The sequence below is a fragment of the Chiloscyllium plagiosum genome, unplaced genomic scaffold (assembly GCF_037043375.1).
Source record: "Chiloscyllium plagiosum isolate Xiang-an unplaced genomic scaffold, Cpla_swu_hap1 HiC_scaffold_1, whole genome shotgun sequence".
Lineage (NCBI taxonomy): Eukaryota > Metazoa > Chordata > Chondrichthyes > Orectolobiformes > Hemiscylliidae > Chiloscyllium > Chiloscyllium plagiosum.
The window spans coordinates 130,491,624-130,508,662 of NW_028270139.1; the positions used below are offsets into that span (position 1 = coordinate 130,491,624).

General features: G+C 39.3%; 1 protein-coding gene across 3 annotated transcripts in view; it reads right to left on the reverse strand.

Annotated features, from left to right (window-relative positions):
• Nucleotides 1-17,039, reverse strand: part of ska1 (spindle and kinetochore associated complex subunit 1) — a 42,849-nt gene that overhangs the window by 5,891 nt on the left and 19,919 nt on the right. For all 3 annotated transcript variants that reach the window (XM_043701240.2, XM_043701213.2, XM_043701223.2), the window contains 3 exons: nt 13,765-13,859; nt 10,135-10,269; nt 2,450-2,619 (listed from right to left, as the gene is read on the reverse strand). In XM_043701240.2, the coding sequence (XP_043557175.1) occupies nt 2,450-2,619; nt 10,135-10,269; nt 13,765-13,859 (400 nt within the window). The remainder of the gene's footprint in view (nt 1-2,449; nt 2,620-10,134; nt 10,270-13,764; nt 13,860-17,039) is intronic.

A 17,039-nucleotide genomic window follows, 5' to 3' on the forward strand; every position in this document is an offset into this window, starting at 1 on the left:
ATCCTCAATCCATACCAGTAGCTCTCCTCGAACACCATGGGCACTCACCTTGCTCAGCAGCCTCCCGTGTGGCACCTTATCAAAGGCCTTTTGGAAGTCTAGGTACACCACATCCACTGGGTTTCCCTAGTCTAACCTACTTGTCACCTCTTCAAAAAACTCCAACAAGTTTGTCAGGCACTCCTTCCCCTTACTAAATCCATGTTGACTCATTCTAATCCGACCCTGCTCTTCCAAGAATTTAGAAACCTCATCCTTAATGATGGATTCTAGAATTTTACCAACAACCGAGGTTAGGCTAATTGGCCTATAATTTTCCATCTTTTATCTTGATCCTTTCTTGAACAAGGGGGTTACAACAGCGATCTTCCAATCATCCGGGACTTTCCCCGACTGCAGTGACATTTGAAAGATCTCCATCAACGCCTCCGCTATTTCCTCAGCCACCTCCCTCAGAACTCTAGGATGTAGCCCATCGGGGCCAGGAGATTTATCAATTTTAAGACCTTTTAGCTTTTCTAGCACTTTCTCTTTTGTAATGGCAACCATACTCAACTCAGCCTCCTGACTCCCTTTAATTGTTGGGATATTGTCATGTCTTCCACTGTGAAGACTGATGCATCAGTTTGAAGTGGCCCAATGTCTACTTTTGCCTGTCATTTGTTTCTTATGTATTGAAAGAAACTTTTACTATCATTTCTAATATTACTGGCTAGCCTACCTTCATATTTGATCCTCTCCTTCCTTATTTCTCTCTTTGTTATCCTCTGTTTGTTTTTGTAGCCTTCCCAATCTTCTGATTTCCCAGTGCTCTTGGCCACTTTCTTGGATATCTCTTTTTCTTTGATAGATGGGCGACACGGTGACACAGTGGTTAGCACCGCTGCCTCACGGCGCCTGAGACCCGGGTTCAATTCCCGCCTCAGGCGACTGACTGTGTGGAGTTTGCACATTCTCCCCAGTGTCTGCGTGGGTTTCCTCCGGGTGCTCCGGTTTCCTCCCACAGTCCAAAGATGTGCAGGTCAGGTGAATTGGCCATGCTAAATTGCCCATAGTGTTAGGTAAGGGGTAAATGTAGGGGTATGGGTGGGTTGCGCTTCGGCGGGTCGGTTTGGACTTGTTGGGCCGAAGGGCCTGTTTCCATGCTGTAATGTAATGTAATGTAATGTAATCTAATCTAGATTTCCTGACTTCCTTTGTCAGCCATGGTTGTCTAATCCCTCCCCAGATAATCTCTCTCTTCTTTGGGATGAACCTCTGTAGTGTCCTCAATTTTACCCACAAACCCCTGTCATTTTTGCTCCACTGTCTTCCCTGCTAGGCTCTGCTTCCAGTCTATTTTCGTCAGTTTCTCTCTCATGCCCTCATAATTACCTTTATTTAACTGTAACACCATTACATCCGATTACATCCGACATCGGGCAACATCTGTGGAAAGTCTGATATGACTTGTCTTCAGGCTTGTCTTTCTATTCTGATTTTTTAAAAAAAGAAACTTGTGCAATGTCATTGAGCTGGTGACATCTTAAGCAGCCCTCATTGCTCGTATAACCAGTTCTTCTGTACGGTAATGGTTGCATTCTTGTAATTGCATTACAGCCAACACATGTTTTAAAATTTTGCACTTTACAAATAGCGTCCCCAATTCATCAATCACGTTAGAGAATTTGCATTGAAGAAACAACCTGTAGTATAGGAGAACAACCTGTAGTATAAAGCCATAAAGTGATGAAAAATCAACACAGCAAATGTGACAGCATTTGTGGAAACAGAGTTTTGAAGACATGTCAGATCAGACTCAAGATTCTATTCTCTTTCCACATATGCTGCCAAACTTGCTATATTATTTCACTAATGTCCTCTAAGGAACGTAATCTGCCACCTTACTTGATCTAGCCTACATGCGGCTCCAGGTCTTCAACAATGTGGTTGACTTTCAACTGCCCTCTAAAATGGCCTAGCAAGTTACATGGTCTAAGCACAATTAGAGATGGGCAATAAAATCTGGTCTTGGTAGTGATGTTCATATCTTCCAAATGAATAAAAACAAACAAGGCCAGGATGGACGATTGAACATGGATACACTGTGCACTTTCTTTCTACTAGCCAAATAAAATTACTTAAATACTCTCAACTATTGTTCATTGTGAAGAATCATCATCATCATAATGGATTAGGAACAAGAATGCAGTGTTAGCTGACACTTCAGTTCAAATGCTCACGTTAAGATGGAAACGGTTTATATTTCGATTGCCTGAAATGAATATCTCTGGAAGCTCAGCTGAGACTAATGCTCATTTACATTATAACCTCCGTAGAAGAGATGGTTCTCTTCCACATTTTTTTATTTTATTTAAATGAATGGTAGTGATGTAAGACACGATACAAATTAAAAAGTTTAAAGAACATATTGATTCATCTTGATTTTATCTCTTATTCCTATTTGTACCTTTGGTTTCCTTGGTTTCTTGTTCTTTAAAAGCATGATATTGGTTACGAGTAGTATTCGACATTGATTTCATTGGCAGGTTTAGGATCTTGTACTTGGCTTTCACAGTAGCATTAATCTCCTTAATCACAGCATTGATCTGATCATAGGTCATTCGCCCTTTCATATATCTAGAATGCCAATAAAGTCACTGTCAAATGGGAACTGAGGTGATAAAATACATGCATGTTCCAAAATGATTAAATGACGAATAAAATAGGAATTTCCAAAGATTACAAGATGTAAAAGATAACAAGACATTCTTTAGGAATTGCAAGAACAAAAGCAGAAACATACAAAACATGCTACTGTGAATGAGGTTCCAAAGAGATCCAAATTTTTCTCCAAGATCCAAGGGAGAACAAATCAGTACATTGATCTTAGCCTCTAATCAATGCTGCTCAGAATGTGCCTAGAATGATAATATTTTGAGATCTTTTAACGAAAGCTTAAAAATATAGGCTTCCAATGCAACTAAAAACATCATAATTTTAAATCTTGATCAGGATTCAGGACCAGCATGTTCCTGCCAGGATGAAAGATTCAAGATAGCAAAATTCAGGAACCCAGGATGACAAGAGATATTGCAAGTTTAAGCAAAAAAGGGGGAAAAAAAAGAGGCAAATTTAAAGTTTAGGAAATGGAAATCAGACAGTCCTGAATTAGGAGGGCTAAATTGGGGCATGGAATGTCCTTGGCAAGTAAGATTAAGGAGATTCCCAAGGCATTGTGTATATTGGGAGTAAGAGGGTAGCTAGAGAAAGGGTAACTCCATCCAAGGACAAGAGAACAAATTTATGCATGGAGCCAGAGGAACTGCATGAGATCCTTAATGAGCACTTCACATTAGTATTCACTAAGGAGGACATGGATGGTCATAAAATTTGGGAATGCTATGTTGATTTCTAGGGCATGTTGCTATTGAAGAGGTGGTGGTGTTGGGGGTCTTAAAACATTAAGTTAAGTACTCAGGGCATGATGGGATTGGTCCCTGGATACTGAAGGAAGCAAAGGAAGAGAGATTGCTGGGATGTTGGAAGAGATCTTTAGAGAATTGTATAATTTTAAAGTAGAGAAGGAGGAGGCCATTCAACCCATGTGTCTGTATTTGCTCCCGAAAAGAGATCTACCCAGTTAGTCCCACTCTCCAAAATGTGGGGTGCTGGAAAAGCACAGCACATCAGGCAGCATCTGAGGAGCAGGAGAGTTAATATTTCCTGCATGATGAAGAGCCCATGCTCAAAACATCGACTCTTCTGCTCCTCGGATGCTGCTTAACCAGCTGTGCTTTTCCAGCACCACACTTTTTGACCCCGATCTGCAGTCCTCATTTTCTCCTTGTCCCACTCTTCAGCCCTATTTCTACAGTCCTCTAACTTCATCACTTTCAAATATATATCTATTGAGTTTGCTTTTCAAACCTCCTATGGAATCCACCTCCACCACTCACCCAGGCACATTCCAAATCATCTCAATCCTAGCTCTCTCACTGACAATTTTGAATTGGTGACCCCTAGGTACTGACATACTGAAACAAAATATCCTTCTTTACCCCGTCAAAATTGTTCATAATTTTAAAATACCTCAAAAGGTTAGTTATTCTCCTTGGAGCAACGAAAGTTAAGAAGTCTAATACCCCTAATCGTTGCTTGTATCGAAAGGAAGTTCTGTTTAAAAAAAACATTTATCTGTTTTAGCGATAGACCAGGTCATAGAAGACTGGAAAATAGCCAAATGTTGTTCCTTTGTTTAGGGACAACAGGGATGATCCAGGAAATTATAGGCCAGTGAGCCTTACATCAGGTTGGGAAATTAGAGAAGATTCTTGGGGACAAGACTTACTCACATTTGGCAAAGAATTAACTTATTAGGAACAGTCAGCATGGTTTTGTACGGGGATCTTGTTTCACAAATTTTATTTGAGTTTTTTGAGGAAGTGACAAAGATGATGGAGGAGGGTAATGCAATTTATGTGGTCCATATGGACTTAAATTTAAGAGGCATTTGGACTGACATGTGAATAGGCAGGGAAATAGAGATCATGTGTGGGTAGATGCAATTATTTTAGAATGCAATCGTAGAATAATAGGTTCCAGAAGAAGCCATTCTGCATTCAACAAAGTACCTATTGGGAGACTGACCCAGAAGCTGAAGTCACTTGAGATGTGGATGAAAGTGTAAATGGCCTGATTAGTAAACTTTCAAATAACTCAATAATTGATAGAGGTGGTTAGTGAGGAAAGATACAACAGGATATCAGTTGGAAAGGTGGAGAAACAGCAGATCAAGTTTAATCTGGACAAGTGATGCCAAAAGAAAGAAGAAAACATACAGTAAACAGGACCCTTAAAAACATTGATATATGAAGGGATCATGGGGTGAAAGTCCATAGCTTCTTGAACTTGGTAGTACAAGTGGATAAGGTGATAAAGAAGCCGCACATCATGCTTACCTTCATTGGTCAGGACATTGAGTACAAAAGTTGACAAGTCATGCTGCATGTGCATAAAACTTTAGTTGGGCTACAAATGGAATACTGTGTGCAATTCTGGTCGCCACACTATAGGCAGGATCTGGAGGCTTTGGAGTGGGTGTAAAATAAGTTTAATCGAGATACTGTGTGGATTGGACTGTATTAAAGGAGAGGTTGGACAAACAAGGACTGTTTTCACTACAGCGTCAAAGGCTGAAGGACATCCTGATAGAAGTATACACGATTATGAAGTGGATAGCCAGAGTCTCTTTCCCAAGGTGAAAATATCAAACCTATACTCCCTAGTATTTAAGGTGATAAAGGCAATGTTTAAAAGAGGAGGAATTGTGCAAGGCAAATCTTTTAAAAATATTGGTATGCTTTCCTTTATTGGTCAGAGTATTGAGTACAGGAGTTGGGAGGTCATGTTGCGGCTGTACAGGACATTGGTTTGGCCACTGTTGGGATATTGCGTGCAATTCGGGTCTCCTTCCTATTGGAAAGATGTTGTGAAACCTTGAAAGCGTTCAGAAAAGATTTACAAGGATGTTGCCAGGGTTGGACGATCTGAGCTCCAGGGAGAGGCTGAACAGGCTGGGGCTGTTTTCCCTGGCGCGGAGGCTGAGGGGTGACGTTATAGAGGTTTACAAAATTTGAGGGGCATGAATAGGATAAATAGACAAAGTCTTTTCCCTGGGGTCGGGGAGTTCAGAATTAGAGGGCATAGGATTAGGGTGAGAGGGGAAAGATATAAAAGAGACCTAAGGGGCAACTTTTTCACACAGAGGGTGGTAAGTGTTTGGAATGAGCTTCCAGAGGATGTGGTGGAGGCTGGTACAATTGCAACATTTAAGAGGCATTTGGATGAGTATATGAATAGGAAGGGTTTGGAGGGATATGGGCCAGGTGCTGGCAGGTGGGACTAGATTGGGTTGGGATATCTGGTCGGCATGGACGGGTTGGACCAAAGGGTCTGTTTCCATGCTGTAGATCTCTATGACTCTATAAATGCAGAGGGTAGTGCCTGGAACGCACCGTCAGGAAAGGTGGCAGAAACAAAGACAATAACAACATTTAAGAGGCATTTGGACTGACACCTGAATAAGCAGGGAATATTTTGGTTTCCTCCCTATCGGAAAGATGTGAAACTTGAAAGGGTTCAGAAAAGATTTACAAAGATGTTGCCAGGGTTGGAGGATTTGAGCTATAAGGTGATGCTGAATAGGCTGTCTTCCTTGGAGTGTCAGAGGCTGAGGGGTGACTTAGAGGTTTATAAAATCATGAGGGGCATGGATAGGATAAATAGACAAGGTATTTTCCCTGGGGTGGGGACAGTCTAGAACTAGAGTGCATAAGTTTAGGGTGAGAGGGAAAAGATTTAAATGGACCCAAGGGACAACAGTTTTACACAGAGGGTGGTGAGTGTATGGAATGAGCTGGCAGAGGAAGTGGTGGAGGCTGGTACAATTACAACATCTAAAAGGCATCTGGATGGGTATATGAATAGGAATAGTTTAGAGGAATATGGGCCAAGTGCTGGCAAATGGGACTAGATTGGGTTAGGATATCTGGTCAGCATGGACAATTTGGACAGAAAAGTCCGTTTCCATGCTGTACATCTCAATGACTCTGTATCATGTGCCGGCAATAGGATTAGTTCAGAATGGCATCATAGAAGAATGGGGGCAAGGGGAAGCCACTTTGCCCACTGATTGTACATCTGTGCTCTGTACAACAATACTGCAAGTTCCATTTCTCCCAATCTATACCCAATGTCAACAATCACTAAATAAAGCAAAGTTAATGTTGAGTCCAACTTGACTTCTATTCACTAAAACGTTTGCCACAGGTTAGCAAAGTCAGAGAAATGGATTATCAAGTGGAGTTTGATTGTTAGAGGCATTGGCATGGAGAATGTACCTACTAATGATGATTGGCAGTGAACAATCATGGCTCATTGTCTTGAAATATGAATTCGTGAATGGCTGTCACCTATTTTGACAAGTTCTGCAAATTAATATGGAGTAGAGAGAAGTCTCTGAATGCAATTCTATGCAGCTTATAAATTTTAAAACTCCAACGTATAAATACTTCCACGCACTTAAGAATAGCTAAGTAATTTTTGCATGCAGTGTTCCAACTTATGTACAAATCCATGCAGTGTACTTGGACTTGCCAGACTAACTAACATGGAAGCTAAAACTCAGGGTAAGGGAAAACATGGTACAGATAGAACATTGGCCAGCTAACAGAAGCAGAAGGTAGATCTCTATCAGGTTGCCCTTCAGCCTCCACCTTTCCAGTGAAAACAAATCTCAGTTTATCCAACCTCTCCTCATAACTAAAACCCTCCAGATCAGACAACATCCTGGTAAACTTTCTCTGTACCCTCTCCAAAACGTCTGGTATTGTGATGACCAGAAATGCATGCAAGATTCCAAATGTGGGCTAAATAAAGGTTTGTAAAGCTGTAACAAAACTTGCCACCTTTTAGATTTGATGCCTGGTCGATGAAGGGAAGCATCCTGTATCCACCTGTGTTGTTACTTTCAGGGGCTTTCATTTCATTATCAAAATGCAATTCAAATCTATGTCTCTACTTATTGTAGCCTGAGAGGATGGGAGTCATTTCCAAACTGTTAATACAAAAGCCTCTAGCAATACATCACTCATTTTGTAGGGGAAGATTTAAAAAAAAAAAGGGCTGAGGGGTAACTTTTTCATGCAGAGGGTGGCGAGAGTATAGAACAAGTTGCCAGAGAAAGTGCTGGAGGAGGGTACGATTAGAACATTTAAAAAGTATCTGGACGGCTATATCAATAAGGAGGTTTAAAGGAATATGGATCAAATGCTGGCAAATGGGACTAAGTCAGATTGGGATGCTGGTCAGCTCAGACAAAGTTGGACTGAAGGGCCTGTTTCTGTCCTGGATGACTATGTCCACCTGTGACAGTACATACCAATAAGATTCGCTAGTAAACTAACACTGTCAAACACAGATATAATCTAAGATGAACATGATGTAGCAATCTCTCATTGTTCATGAAAATATTTTGAACCGTGATGTTGCAATACACTTGTCAGAGGAACCTGCTACGGAAGTTCAGGAAACAATCCAAAAAATTGGAAGCTTTCGTTTCAAGAAAATTTAAGTTCAAGAATAATGAAGTCTTACAATAGCTGCACATAGTTTGGTGACACTACACAGACATGGTTCTGTACAATTTTCATCTGTCTTGACATCTCTGGTCAAATACTGCAGTCAGGACAGTAGAAGAATCATCCTTCAGACTAATTTCGTACATTTTATTGATAATTTTTTTTATTTTTACTTCACAGCTAAAGCGGAAAAAGTCATTTCTGCACGCATGGCAATATGTTACTGAACACAACAATGAATACAAAAATGAGAGAAATCTTGGGACACTGGTGAAGAAAAATCTATAAGAGCAAAGGCCAGTTAAGCATTGAAAATGTAAACAAAGCACAGGGACGTAGAATTCAGAATTTATGAAGTTATAATAAACTTGTTTAGGATCCTGCTTGGACCATACTCAAGAGCAATGTGCTTTGGTCTAGTTGTCTCCAATTAGAAGAAAAAGACAGAAATGCAAGAGAAAGTTTTTTTAAAAAAAAAAGATGGAAAGTAAAGAGCAAATAATTTGGACAATTTCTTTCGATAAATGAAGACTTAGAAAGAGCCTCATACGGATCTTTAAAACTATCAGTGTTGAACAGGGTCAACATACGGTGAGAATTTTTCACGTGGTTAATTTTCACACATTCAAGATGGTTTCAAATAATCCAGTAGGTTAAAAAAAGACGACATTTCTTTACTCAATGATTAGAATCTAGAACTCAGTAACATGGAAAATAGTTAAGTTGAGCAGTTTTGTTGAGTGGTATTCACTGGAAAAACAGTAGTGTCCAGTTAGGATATTAGAAAATTTTAAATAGACTATGCACAGAATTAAAAATACACATACAAATAATTACAATTTATTTCCTCAAAAAGGTATTTAAAATAAAAAGATAGACATCAGTAACAAGTATATTCCTGCTTGCCAATTTTCACTCACTATTTCCTTCTTCTGAACTCTAGATGCAAGAGAGAGAGGGCTCAAGAGAGGAACAGTGAGCGGGACAAAGCTTCTGGCAGAGTAAGATGTGCTGCAAGTGGAGGGTTCACAAAGAAAGAGATAATTGGGAGTGGAGGGGCTCAGCAAACAGGCTGCAGTAAAGAGGTCTTTGGCTTAAATATGTTTAACCGCATATGATGTCAGTGCTTACAAGTCAGATAGAACAGCTCCAGAATTGATCAAGAGTAGTAATGCTCATCAGACTGGTGTTTAACAGCTGAGTTCTTAGGGTTCTTGTGATGCTGTGATAGTGTCCCTCCCTCTGAACAAAGTGGCCTAGGTACAAGTTACAACTGCTCCAGAGATGAGTCATAGTACATTTGAACAGGTTGATTATAAATATACAAAAAACAAACAAGAGCTGAGTCAGTTGTGGCTCAGTGGATCGTATTCTTGCCCTGACCATGAATATTCAGTGCTTGCTTCAGCAGCACAGACACTAAAATTGTAAAGATACAGAGAATAACAAGAATATTTTCAAATGCGTAAAGCACTTGGCATCTTCCCCATTGAAGAGCTAGTCTGTGGCCAGGGAAAGGTCCAGAAAGGTGGAAACTGATGTTTGTGCTAATCTATAGATTTACAATAAAACTAGAGTACCTTAGAAAGTCTTTTGCTGCCTAATTCCACATAAGTATGTTAAAACAAAAAAACAGAGGAGGGACAAAGATGTGCTAAAAATGGTCAAGGGGAGATGGCTGGAATGGAAGCAGCCTCATTGTATCAACACTAACATGGACCAGACCAATCAGATCTAAAAGCTTGTTCTGGATTGCATATTTTATCCAACTTTCAGTTTAAGGTAAAAGTAATCTTAAGAAAAGATCTACAAAAAATGTATTTCAAACAAAAACATAAATTGCTGGAGGAGTGGGAACAGTGAGAACTGTTCTAAAGAAGGGTCATTGGATTTGAAATATCAGCTCTGCTTTCTCCCCACAGATGTTTCCAGACCTGCTGAGTTCCTCCAGCAATTTAGATTTGTTCCAGTTCTTTGTTCTATTTTAGAATTAAACTGTTGTTATGAAACTTACCCAGGTACCTGATTAAATTCCTCCATCAACAGGTATTCAATTTCACGAACAAAATGTTTGTTTTTCGCTGAATTCTTTTCAGGTTCAGGATGGGCAGTTACTTCTTGGACTTTCAGATCTTTTGCAGGTGCTGTGCTGAAAATTAAACAAAAATTCTCAGTGTTAAGTTATAAATCACACCAGAATAAACATTGGTGCTAAGGTTTATATAAAAGATAAAAATTTTCAAGGACCTTTCAAACATAATTTAGGATTAATTGGTGCCTTGAAGAACTTTAAATAAATTAGGATGTGCAAAGCATCAGATCATAGATAAATTAAATTACTAAATACAACAATTAATTATTTAGTTGAATTGAATTGAATGAATAAGTGCTTCCATAAGCTGGCTTCCTAATGCAGGTACAAAGCGAAAGAGAATGAGAGAGACCACTGTAGCCAAAATAAAAGGATCTGTGACAAAGAGCTTGATGTCATGCGCAGATTCTAAGCCCTGTCCTTTTACAAGTGAATGAGGTAAGCAGCAGTGGGAAGTTGCAAAAGGCAGATCATTGCAGGTAGTAAAGATACAGGAAGGTGAATCTATATAATCATTTCTTGCGCACCAAACACAATATTAAGAAATGTTACTAATTTTTCCATGCATTTTCCTTGGGCATTCTTTATACAACTTTACTTCATTCAAAGCAAAAAATACATGCTGTATGCGCTTATATTCCTCTACAAGAGTTGCATTCAGAAAACCTGTAATTTTTACTGGCCAATGCAAATACTTAATGGAATGATGAGACTACTTTGATGATTAAATAATTTAAGTCATTCTATTGGTCTTATTTAGAAGATAACATCGTACTAATTCTTCTCCGGATCATTACAGCATAAATCCAAGAGCCTGAAAGATGCAAAGAAAGTTTTCAGCAAACAGTATAGAATGAATCCAATGCGAAGGCAACATCTGTAGCTTGTAGGAAAGATTCCATTTATAATCAAGGCTATGACAACTTGAGGATACTGCAAAACTCTTCATATGCAACAAAGGAGTCCTGAAAATGTAGTTGTAACTGAATGACAGATTAAAGAATCTTAAATATGTACAGCAAGATAACATGAACAGCAGTGACAAAATAACCTGTTTGATCAATATTGAGGGAGGGATACATGCTATTTGCAGAGTAGAACTCAACAACTTTTCCTCAAATAATGATTGAGGGGTCTGTCAGACAGCAGATTGACTCTACTTAAAAGTTCATCCAGAGGACTACATTTCTAATAAGGCAATACTCAAGTGTCAGGCTGGAATATGCCCTGAGAGATGGGATTTGAATTCCCATCCTTTCTGACTCAAAAGCAAGAGCGCTACATTTGAGCCACCATTACACTAGGTGGTGTCACTTGTCCTATCTTTAACTGCTCAGATGTGTTGTCATTTCTCCTCCGGCCTCTGCAGTCCTGCAAGGGTACTGCTTGGTGACAATAGAGGAACATGCTTGCAGTTAGGAAGCGGTCAATATTCCCACAATATCATTGCACCGGTTCTTTTCGTTAATAGAGATTATGTGTGGGGTAAGGATGCGGTTTAAAGTAAGCTTGGTAAGTTATATTGCATCTTCTAGTTAATACTGAGGGTAGTCAGATATATTCATAATGGAAAGAAATCAATTACAGGGACTCAGCAAAGCAAACTATTGTTTGTAGTCTCTTTGGGCTGGTGTGCTGTTACCTCTTCATGTATGTCATTTCAATCAAATGGATTTGAGGAATCAAAGCATCTCACAATATTCATCCTTTGACCTAGTTCTGAAAATATGTTGATATTACTGTTGTAGTTAGGCTTCTGGTCAGTGATCTTATAAAAAAGGTATAAATGCTAGAAAGCAGAGTTAGTGTTATGACCAAAGCTTCTATTTGCTTATATCATTGCTTACATGACTAGGTTGTTACCTGCAACTTATCAGTCAAAGACTAAATGCTATTCCAGTCTTGCTGTTGAGGCTGGTATTGGCTTCCAGTATTGAGGAACACAGAAGAGAAGTAGGTTATTCAATGTGACCATGGCTGATAAAATGTTTCAATGTTTTTTATCCACCTTAACCACCTTATATGCCACAGTAATCAGAAATCTATCAAATCCATCAATCCCTACCTTAAAAATATACCCAAAAATCGAACTTTCATAGCTCTTTGGGGTTGAGAATTCAAAACAATTCATAGCTGTCTCAGTAAACAAAAAAATTCTCTTCATCGCAGACCCAACTGACACCCAAACAGATTTTTAAAATCTGAACGATCTCTGGTTCTAGACTTCCCAACAAGAAAAATCTTAGTTGCATCTGGCACATCTACCCCTTCAAGCGCTTTGCAAGTTTCAGTTAAGTCACCTCTTATTCTTGCATTGCTTAATCTCTCTTCAAAAGCAAAGTCCCACCATCCCATGAATAAATTTGTTGAAGCACCATTGCACTCCTCTGCGGCAATAATCTTTTTCCTGAGACAGAGACCAAAACTGCATACAATAACAGTATGATCCAATGAACCTCTGGAACAATTGAAGCAAGACTTCACCATTCCTGTACTCCAACCCTCTTGCAATAAAGGCTACATTCCATTAACCTTCCTAATACTTGCTACACCTACATGTTAGCCTTCAGTAACTGGTTAACAAGGACAGCCAAAACCCTTCACACATCTATCTCTTACCATTCAAGAAACACTATACATCTGTTTCTCCTCCCAAAGTAAATAACTTTACATTTCCAAATGCTCCTGAAGGAGCTTTAAATCCTCTTCCACACCCTGTGCTTTCAACCTCTTCATGTACTACTTCTCCTGGTTTTGTACTTGCTTATGGACTCCTAATACCTCTAAATTTCACCCAGTTCTGACAAATAATTTGACCTGAAGTGCTGGTTTTATTCCTCTCTAATAGATTCTCTGTGATCTAAATATTTCCAGCATGGTCATAAGCTTGCAATAGGGACTTCACAATTTCAACCAGTTCTTAGAACAAATGGACACAACATTTATCTTCAAACTTATGAAAAAAAAATGCTCTACTACCTCCCATGATATTGTACACAGTGAGTCGATAAAGTGTGGCATTGGAGAAAGCACAGCAGGTCAGGCAGCATGAGGAACAGGAGAGTGGATGTTTCAGACAGGACCCTTCATTAGGATCCTGCCCTAAACACCCACTTTCCTGTGATCGGATGCTGCCTGACCTGCTGTGCTTTTCCAGTGCCACACTTTATTAACTGACTCTCCAGCATCCGCAGTCCTCACTATCGCCTAAATTGTACATGGAGAGTCAAGATCATGTGCAGTCTTCAGCTGCAGCAGAATTATATCAAAAAGAAAGGCAGGTGTAATTCAATAACAAATTTGGACATTTTATTTTTTTCCCCACTTATATTTCCTTTGTCAATAATGAAATGTGAACAACAAGCTTTTTCTCTTATTCACTAATAAAAGTATCAATGGCAAGTTGCGTATCCCCAATTGCTCTCGAGAAGCTAGTTAACGACATCTTGAACTCCAGTCCAGTGTGAGCATTCAATTCTTAGGAGCCATAACATGAAATCAGAAGGGGCAAAAAAAAACAAACACCCTTTGGTTAAGGTCAGCTTCACCTACCTAGTTTCAGCAGCTTTCTTGGGTAGATGAGTTGGGATATTTTCTAGCAAATGATGTGCTTTTTCAGAATTTCTTTGGACTGCATTTTTCAGTTCCTATACAAATAATCAAAAATCAAAGCTAGATTTAAAGCATTTGCCAAAATTGTATTTGTTCCTGGCTATTAAGCACGTCCAAAACTTTCAAAAGCAATGCAATAATGAAAAATTTAACAAAAAAAGTTCAAAGATAAAATCATAACAACTGACCAGATGAAAATCAATGCTATACAGGTGAGATTTAAAAAAGCTGGATTTGGTAAATCAAAATTTAATTTACATTAATTGACAGTTTTAAAGCTGTTACATAACAGTCACATGTTTTACATAAACAGAAATAGCATCAATAGCTGTTTGGTAATTCTTTTAGGTGAATTCAAGCTCTTTCAAATTTGACAAAGATTAAGATCTCAAGTGTGATCTAGCTACTGTCTCAATAGCATTCAGAGACATTTGCTATTTTTACCTATCATTAATTAGATTAGATTAGATTACTTACCATGTGGAAACAGGCCCTTCGGCCCAACTAGTCCACACCGACCCGCCGAAGTGCAACCCACCCAGACCCATTCCCCTACATTTACCCCTTCACCTAACACTACAGGCAATTTAGCACGGCCAATTTACCTAACCTGCACATTTTTGGACTCTGGGAGGAAACCGGAGCACCCGGAGGAAACCCACGCAGACACGGGAAGAATGTGCAAACTCCACACTGACAGTCGCCTGAGGCGGGAATTGAACCCGGATCTCTGGTGCTGTGAGGCAGCAGTGCTAACCACTGTGCCACCGTGCCGCCCGAAAATTAATATTAAATTCCTTTGCAATGGAATACAGAAATTTCACTGATCCTTCAGTCTGTCATAGATTGAGTCTTTAAATCTACCCCTGACTCGTACAGAGTTGGCTAATTACTACCTACATGGTAGTAAGGGCAGAAAGCTTTCTTTTAAATCCAGAAGAATTGCAAGCAAAGAAGAAAAAAGGTTAAAATCAAAAGTTCTTCATTGTTAGTCAATTATCTTCTCAAAAACTACAATAAATGGCTTTGTTGATATTTTCTGCAATAAAACACACTGCTAACACCAAAACAAATGTTAATCAGTGCAGTTTATCATGAGCAACTGATTATATTCTGTCAGGAGTACAAACTTGAAGAAAAGAAAGAAAGAAAATTTGGCAGCAAAGTTGAATAGGATCTCGTGGAATGTTGTGACGGCCCCAGCAGAATGGAGGAACAATCTAAATGAATAGAGACTTAGATTATTTCCTTTGATGTGTCAAGTAATTAATATTGCTAGTCAACTTAGATAGATACATTGAATACACGGCTGGAAGCAGGGGAAAGGGAGGTCAAGGAAAAGACTGTGCAAAATGCTCCTTCTCATACACCTAGTGTTCCTGAAAAGTTTGGATTCGGAAACCATGTAAAAATTCCTATCCTTGAAAGGATGCTGCCAACTACCTTCTTTTCTGCTCATCGCATGCTATACCTAGTGTATTGCGCTACTGCAAACAACAAAAAAAAAGTGTGATACGTGAACTGACACAATAGAACAGGAAGCTGCCAGAAATCTTCCTCATTTGGCAGGAAAGCTTAAAAGGAATGAGTGTTGTTTTGGCAACAGTCCATAATGAGTCATGGAGCATTTTTCAAGTTAGGTAGCCAGACATCTGGCTACTGAAAGGCATGGTAATGGAAACCAGGCTTGAGCAGTTGCCCTGAATAGCTACACTGTGGGCTTTACTGATTTCTAGTCACTTTCCACCATGATCACTCACATCTACTTCAATCACATGAACAAATTGAACCATGGGTGTCTGCTGAGCAGAGACTCTGTAGATGGTGATTTGACTGAACAAGCTGGAGACCAGCAAGAGAGTAAAGCCCAGCTGTAGTGTCATCAGATAGTGACAGCTATCTGGCCCAGCTACTACAGGCCAGGATAATCAGCCTCTCTGCTTCCTATTCTACAATGCAAGGCATTTGCAATTCTCCAATCCTGGCTTCATGTGCATCCCTAAATTTTAATTATTGTCCTGCCGGTGGCCATGATTGCCACTACCTCAATCCCAAACTCTGGAATTCCTTTCCTAAGCTTACATTCACCTGTTTTGCCACCTTATCCAGCTAAGGGGGAATTTTATTTTTTAACACTCCTGTCAATTGCTTTGGGAGTTTATGATCTTAAAATTTTTATACAAGTACAAATCATTTTGTTTAAACAATGTACTTAAAATGCACAAATTTTTACTTAAAAAGACAATTACTGAGTCGTGAGGGATCATAATGTATGCCATTTCATGTATTGACTTTCTGCATGGAAACAATCTTTTTGGGAGAATTTTGAATTTGGGTTTGAAGCATACACAGAAGGGATATGTTTTCTTATTTAGCAGGTCTAAACTTTGCCATAAAACTGATTTACAAGGAAAACACAAGAATTACATGCCACCACGATACTTCTCTTCTCACCTGTGCAACCTCAAGAGGAGTTCCAATTATGCCTGTAGATCAGGAACGCAAAACATGCAGTTTTACAGTTGTGAACCCATATTCGTATAACCCATGGAATTTCATTTAAAAAATGTTGATTCAGAATTGTTTGTAATGCTTAGTTTCAGGAGATAAATTACTTACTAAAAATCACTCAACTCCTAAGAAATGGTAAATATAAGTATATATAAATATATAGGTCGACCGCCATATCCACGGAATCTGCTTCTGTGGTTTCAGTTATCCGCAGTCTGAAAATATTACATGAAACATTCCAGAACCAGGAACTGGGGGCTGCCAGGGAGGTAAGTTTCCCACTTAAATGAATGGGTTTGCTACTATCTGCAGTTTCGGGCATCCACTTTAGTTTTGGAAGGTATCCCGACAGATGGGGCACTACTATATTCCTAATTTGCAATAGCGTTACTCTTGAGATTCTTACACACTTGCTGCAACTGCAACACACCAACTTCTGTGAACAAGCAACCAAATTTATTAAGGACAGTACAGTACAAGCTTTTTGGAGGAACCTTTAACACAGCTCGCAGAGCTTACGGGGTTGTCTTGAGCAGCATGTAATTATGAGGGGTTGGCCAGAGCATCTGTAGGCATTGCAACTGACTTATAACAAGGAAAACATATCACCTTTATAAGTGCCTCACTTTGACCAGACTTTGCATGCCTGTGAATAGGATCAAAGGGAATCACCTAGCTTGTACTGTACTTGATAAATTTAGTTG